The sequence below is a fragment of the Cynara cardunculus genome (genome assembly GCF_001531365.2).
Source record: "Cynara cardunculus var. scolymus isolate 2C chromosome LG 5, CcrdV1, whole genome shotgun sequence".
NCBI classification, from domain to species: Eukaryota; Viridiplantae; Streptophyta; class Magnoliopsida; order Asterales; family Asteraceae; genus Cynara; species Cynara cardunculus.
Window position 1 is genome coordinate 30105845 of NC_037532.1, and position 6741 is coordinate 30112585.

Here is a 6741-nt window from a genome sequence, read left to right on the forward strand (position 1 = left end):
ATTCAGCCAGCAAGATGATGAAAAACAATTGTATAAACATCATTAACAATTAGATGAACATATATATGTGCAAAATTATTCCAAAGGATCCGTGATATAAAATCATACTAATAAAAAACCGAAACCCTAAATTTAAGTATAAAAAACCCCTTAAATAACTCTGTCCTCATCATTGTAGTATGAAAACAACAGGGATGGAGGAAACCTCGAAAACGAGAATGGGGAAGATGTCGGAATATGAAAACCACAAACCATGAGTAGAAGCAGATCTGTTCACATTTACAAGAAACTGTCACCGCCAGAAACCATCACCTCATTCTGCAAGAAATGGATCCAACCAAAATCATCACCTCCTTCTGCAAGGAATTGATCCAACCAACAGATCTCAATTACCATATGCAAGAAACTGATGCGTTGCTACTGACGAAAGGAAAATCCAAATCCACAACGCTATAGAAAACCCCACCACAATGTTGGAGACTTCATGGTATACCGAATAAAATATGCCTCACTGAAGAAGATGTAGAAACTGACACGAGGAGAACCACAAAGAAAAGAACCCACAACGGAGAGAGCTCACTTGTGTTGCCACCGATGAAGTCTCGTGGTCTACACAGAGAGAAAGAGAGAAGAGAAGAAGAAGAAGAAACATAGAAGTTAGGGGTGCTATAACTAAAGAGTATTTGGCCTAGCAGTATATAGATTCTTAGCCTTTAGAAAATTTAGGGTTCAAATATCACCAAAGATGATGAGGGTGCATATTTTTATTTGTCAATAATTTATTGCATATAGATATTATATACTTTAAAAAAAAGTTAAAGATAATGTGAAATTAGGATTTTTGTTTAAGCATATTGAAATTAAAAGTATTCAACAAAATAAAACAATCAATTAAAAAATGATAAAATAATAAAAAGTAATAGGATAATTATTTGGTCCTCAAAGTGAAGGCTTATCATGTAACAAATAGTAATAAAAAACCAAATTTATTATAATTCACATCCTCAAGGACCAAAATTTGTGATTTACTAATTTACTCTATTAGACCTATTTATCTGTTGATATCCATTGAATGTGAGGGGACCAAATCAATGGATTCGTCTTGCCTTACACATTTATAAGGCTGTAAACGAACCGAACAAATACGAACATAGACTTGTTCATGTTCGTTCGTTTAACTTAACTAAATAAACGAACGAACATGAATGATAAACGAACAAAAATCTTTGTGTTCGTATTCGTTCGTTTAGAAATCAGGTGTGTTCGTGTTCGTTTATGTTCGTTCCTTAACATGCTAAACGAACATAAACGAACGGGCTAAACGAACATAAATGAATATTATTTGAATTCAAAGTTAATAAATAAAAGATTATATATTAAATTTAATATATAAATAAAGATAAATGAACGAATATAAGCAAACGTAAATAACCGGTAAATGAACGAACATTTATGAACATAAATGAATGAACGAGACTCGTGCTCATGTTCGTTCGTTTGACTAAACGAACAAAAAAATGTGTTCATTTATTAAATAAACGAACTTTCCGCCGAACGGTTCACGAACGGTTTCCTAAACGTTCGGCTTTTTTTACAACCATTTGATTACATTTCCTGTTTCTAATTCAAATTTTAATACTTACCTATTTTAATTTGTTTGAAATAAATTGTAACTTAAATCAAAATATTTTTAATTATTGATATGAAATTTTCACTTCTAACCAAAACTAATTTCAGATTTTACTGGACATGGTAATTTCTACCTATTTAATAAATCTGCTATCATAAAACATTTGACAAAAACAAGAAAATATATCAGTTAATCAATTAAATCAGAACCGTTTCAAATTGATTTATCAGTGGATTTATTTTCAGTCGTTATCCAACTTGTCCACATATTTTTTTTCCCATTTAATATAAAATAATTATAATCATTTTTTAATCATATTATTCAAACTTTGGCCGATTTAACTTTAATTTGAATGCCATTTGTCGTTTGAATTTTTTTGTGATTGCGATATTTAGTCGATGACTTTTAACTCTTTATCTTAATTAAAACACTAATCTATTTAACGTCAAGAGCCAGCAAGTTGGTTTAATTTATGCCTGACTTTAGATATTTAAGCCTAATTATTATGAATATAAAAACTTAATATATATATATATATATATATATATATATATTTATATAATGGGTTAAATGCATGAAATAACAACCTATTTTCATAAAATTTCTTATTATAACATTCTATTTTTGTTTTTCTTTATTACAACAATATACTTTCAAATTATTTTTATTAAGGCATTGTTCTTTAAAAATCTACCCATAATAACAATGAGTAACCTGTTACATTTTAAACCGGTTAACCCTTTGGCTTTTTTGTTTGTGTGGTTTTAATGAGGTGATGTGGATGACACATCATTTTAATGACTTAACTAAAATTAAAATAAAAACCTATTTCAAATTATTATTAGTGATTTTTATTTTTCATTGCTACTATCTAAAAAACATTTATTTTTTTTATTTTTTTTATTAAGTTACATTCAAATTAGATATTTTTAGAGTAAAATATTTATTAAATAAATATGAAACATTATTTTTGAGATATATTTTGTTTGTAAAAAAAGTAATTTTTTCCTATTTTATGTTGTTCAAATAAATACATATCTTTTAAAATTTTCTTTAAAATACTAACGAAATAAATTGTTCTCTACAATTTTTTAATATTGTTATATTAATAAATAATTCAAAAAAATATAGTTAATTTAATATATTTGTACATCAATTAAAAAGTTTTTGAACAAAATATAATATATTTTTTAAAAGATAATATTATTTGGTAAAAAAGAAACAATTCTTATTTTCTTTTTTTTAAAAACATATATTTTTTTAAAAATATTAGCGAGATAAGTTGTGTTCTACTAGTTTTATTAATATTGTATATTAATGAATAATTCATAATTTTTTTAATTCAATTAATACATTTATTAAATAACATGTAAAATATCTAAATATTAAAATTAAAAATACAGTGTTTAATAAGAACTAGTAGATGCTATAATAAAATAATTTTGAAAGTACAATAATGTAGTAAGAAAGTCACATCACTATAGTACATGTAGATAGCCTACGTGGACAATGAGGTGACATGAAAACCTAATATAATGGGTAAATTTAAATCAAAAGGTTACACAATGCTATAATGGGTAAATTTTTCAAAGTACAATGTCCTAATAAAAAATAATTTGAAAATACATTGCTATAATAAGAAAAACTGAAAGTACAATCCTATAATAAAAAAATTTATGAAAGTAAATTGTCATTTTGTGCATTTTGCCCTTATATAATTTATCTTGTATTTTCAAAATAGTAATAATAATAATAATAGTAAAAAGATTAGACATGTAATTCCGTCTTGATCCTAATAAGTTTCATTTAAATCTGATAAAATTAAGTTAAATCTGATTATTTGAATGTCGATTAATTGACTTGTTATCTTTGTATGCTTAAAATTCGTATTCGACAAATCTTTTCACGTAAGTTGATTGACATGTCTCCTGCGACTTACTGGACAACACCCATGTGTTGGATTCAAAAGTAAAATCTTTGGACTATCGTGTTTTGATACAGACCACTCGAAAATCTCCTACTAAACCAGATTCTGATCTTACTGTTTATGATTTTCTATTTTTAAAGCTTAATTCAGTTTTTATTTATCCCCACTATAAAAATAATAAAACCAAACCTAACAACTACCACAAATGAATCAACAACATATCTTGTGGCTATGGAGAAACTATCACCAGAAAACTCAATCATTGGTCTATAACAACTGCCACAAATCCCCTCGTATTTAATTTCTGTAATCATTTGAATTTGGCTGGCTAAGTGATCAGGATATTGAGTTGATTATATCATCAGCGGATGAGGTCTATGATTTATTTCACCCATCGAAATAGTCAGTGGCGGATTTTTGGCAAAAGTGAATGAAAAATTGACTTTTATTATCCCATCAAAATCCGTCAGAAATTTCCTTTCGTGAAAGTCCATTTTTTGGTAGTGTCAAATGGTTTGGTCAAAACTATCCTAAAAAAACCAGCCCATCTTAAAAGTTTGGACCGATATAAGACTGATGTTTAATCCGGTTCGACCTAATGGCATCTTAATCTGATCAGGAACGTGTCCGATCCAAATTGATCCTTTTGCCCATCTCAAGGTTGTCAAGACCAACCACAAGGGTGATGCTTGATTGGTTTGAGTTTAACTCCAAAGATCAAAAGTACCAAGAGATCTCAGGTTCAAATCCAAGGAGAAAAAAAAATCCCCTTGTGGCCACGGAGGTTCAAATGTGCCGACTCCGGGCTATCTACAAAACAGGTGGTCGCCCTGGGATTAGTCGGCTCGCATAGCGGGTTGGATATTCAGGTTAATCAGAATAAAAAAAAAGGTTATCAAGACCTCTCGGTAAGATAATTATAGACTCGTTATTCCACTTGAATAAAAATTTTACGAACCATTTTGTGTCACAATTTAATTAAATTGTTCCCGGTCGACATTGATACATATCTCAACTTTGATTTTGTCTTTTACAATACATAATTATTAAAACTTAAATATATCACAACACAAGCATGGCTCCGGCGGCCGGTCCTCCACCGTTGACAACGGTGCCGCCGTGTGTCACATTCGTATTATTAAATAAGAAATGGAATCAAGATGACCAAATCAGTCCAAAAACACAAGATCACGGTCGATTTTGATTTTCTTTTTTAAATGTCTTTTTCTAAAAAAAATAATCCATTAAATCATGGGTTTATTGTATTACCCCCTAACCACACTCAACCACTTTCCATTTGTGTGGTGTACCAAAGAAATCAATAATAGTTTTTGATGTTGATGTTAAATTTGACAATTTCGAACTTTGTTTAATAATAAAAACTAATTTGATTTATATTTTATTGTTGACGTGTTAAATAAATACAAATAAAAATAATAATTAAAAGGGTTTTTAATTCAACAATTTATAAATCGGTTAATTTGTAGTTAATTTCTTTTTGAGTTTAAAAAAAAAATTAAACACCTTGAAAAGATAAGAAGGAAAGGTTAATTTTTTTTATTTAAAAATATGTATCTTTTTTTTTCTTTTAATAGTTTAATCTTCTTAAGTTTCAACTAGTTGTGTATCCGTGCAATGCAGTGGAAGCTGTGAATTTTAACGATTTTGAAGTATCACTGGTTTTATTAAAGAAGATTTAATGATGATATAAGTTACACTTGGTCTTTTTGTATTAATACAATTTGGATAAATAAGAGTTATGGTTCCAATTACAGTCTATCGATGAAAAAAATTATATGACCGTTTCAAATCCAATATATTTGAAATCCAACATATTTAAACGACTTCACAAATGTGTTCAATTTACACCAAGAGCAAAGAATCAAGAAATGGAGAGCGAGACCGAGAGTTCTAAAGCAATTAAATGAGAGATGAATGAGAGAGCTTTTAATAATTTATGATGAATATCAGTTTGAAGCTCACATTGGGGGATGTGGAGAAAACATAGAAGTATGAGAAGGTGAAGACATGAGTGAAATGTGTCAAGAGTTATCTTGGGAACATGAAAAGAAAAAGTAATAATGTGCATTGATAACTTGTATTATATGTTATTTTAATTGTAGATTAAAAGATTTTAAGCCTGAATGCATAAAGTAGTAGTACTTAATGTATTATGAGTTGTTTTCAAGATTTTGTGCATAAATGTATAGTACTTTGTACATTAAAAATTACTTTTAAGACTTTTGATAGATTAAAATAGTCATTTTTACCGGTTGATTTCACCTCTTAGCCACTTCTTTACATGGTTTACCAAAATAGCCCTAGGTCCACAATATTAAATCTTTTTGCGGACTTGAGTGAGAAATGTAAATTTTTTACCGACAAAGGTAGAAAGTGTAATTTTTTTTTTGTCTTTTAGTTGGGTCCGCCGTCACCGACGTGAATTTTATGGATCTATGACTATTTTGGTAAACTTGAATAAAAAAATAAATAAAAAATAAAATCAAGCCTAAAAAATAGTTATTTTAATAAATTTCCATAAATTAAATTACCGACGGTCAAAATAGTAGATAGAATAAAGCAAGTACAGTTTTTGTCTATTCTTTTGAATTTATATATAATTAATTATTAAATATGATTAACTTTTTTTCTGAAGTAATAAATGTGATTAATTATAACAAATATATTTTAAAATCATGATATGATTTTATTAAATCATAAAATTTAGGTGAGTATGGATATTTTAGTAATTTTTAGGTGTGTTTAATTTATTTTATTTTAAATTAAATCTTTTTCATCAGATGTTATACTTTTTTTTGAAGTATATAATATTTATATACGGCAAATGCAACAAATAAATTCACACACCCTCCTCACCTATGGTGAGGTTTGAACCCCTGACCTCTTAGAAGGCCAAAGACTATGATACCGCTAGACCAAAGGCCATTTTGTATGTTATCCTTTGTGGTGTTTTAGAAATATCTGTGTTTTTTAATAGTCTTCCCCTCAGTGAGGATTCCATTACAGATTAAATTGCAGATAAGTCTTTTAGTTGGATTTTGACCGAGTGTAATGGGAGTATTAAATATCTGATAATGTGGAGCTTTCACCCTATTGACTATGTCACGATGTTATAATGCCATGTTTTTGCTAGCTGCTTGCTAGTTTTAATGAGATATCTGGT

At 28.3% G+C, this 6741-nt stretch overlaps 1 protein-coding gene across 1 annotated transcript in view; it reads right to left on the bottom strand.

The window, feature by feature from the left end:
• Window positions 1-279: 279 nt before the first annotated feature.
• Window positions 280-6741, bottom strand: part of LOC112512976 (putative glycine-rich cell wall structural protein 1) — an 8714-nt gene continuing 2252 nt past the window's right edge. The window contains exon 2 of the mRNA XM_025119101.1: window positions 280-356. Coding sequence (XP_024974869.1) covers window positions 280-356 — 77 coding nt within the window. The remainder of the gene's footprint in view (window positions 357-6741) is intronic.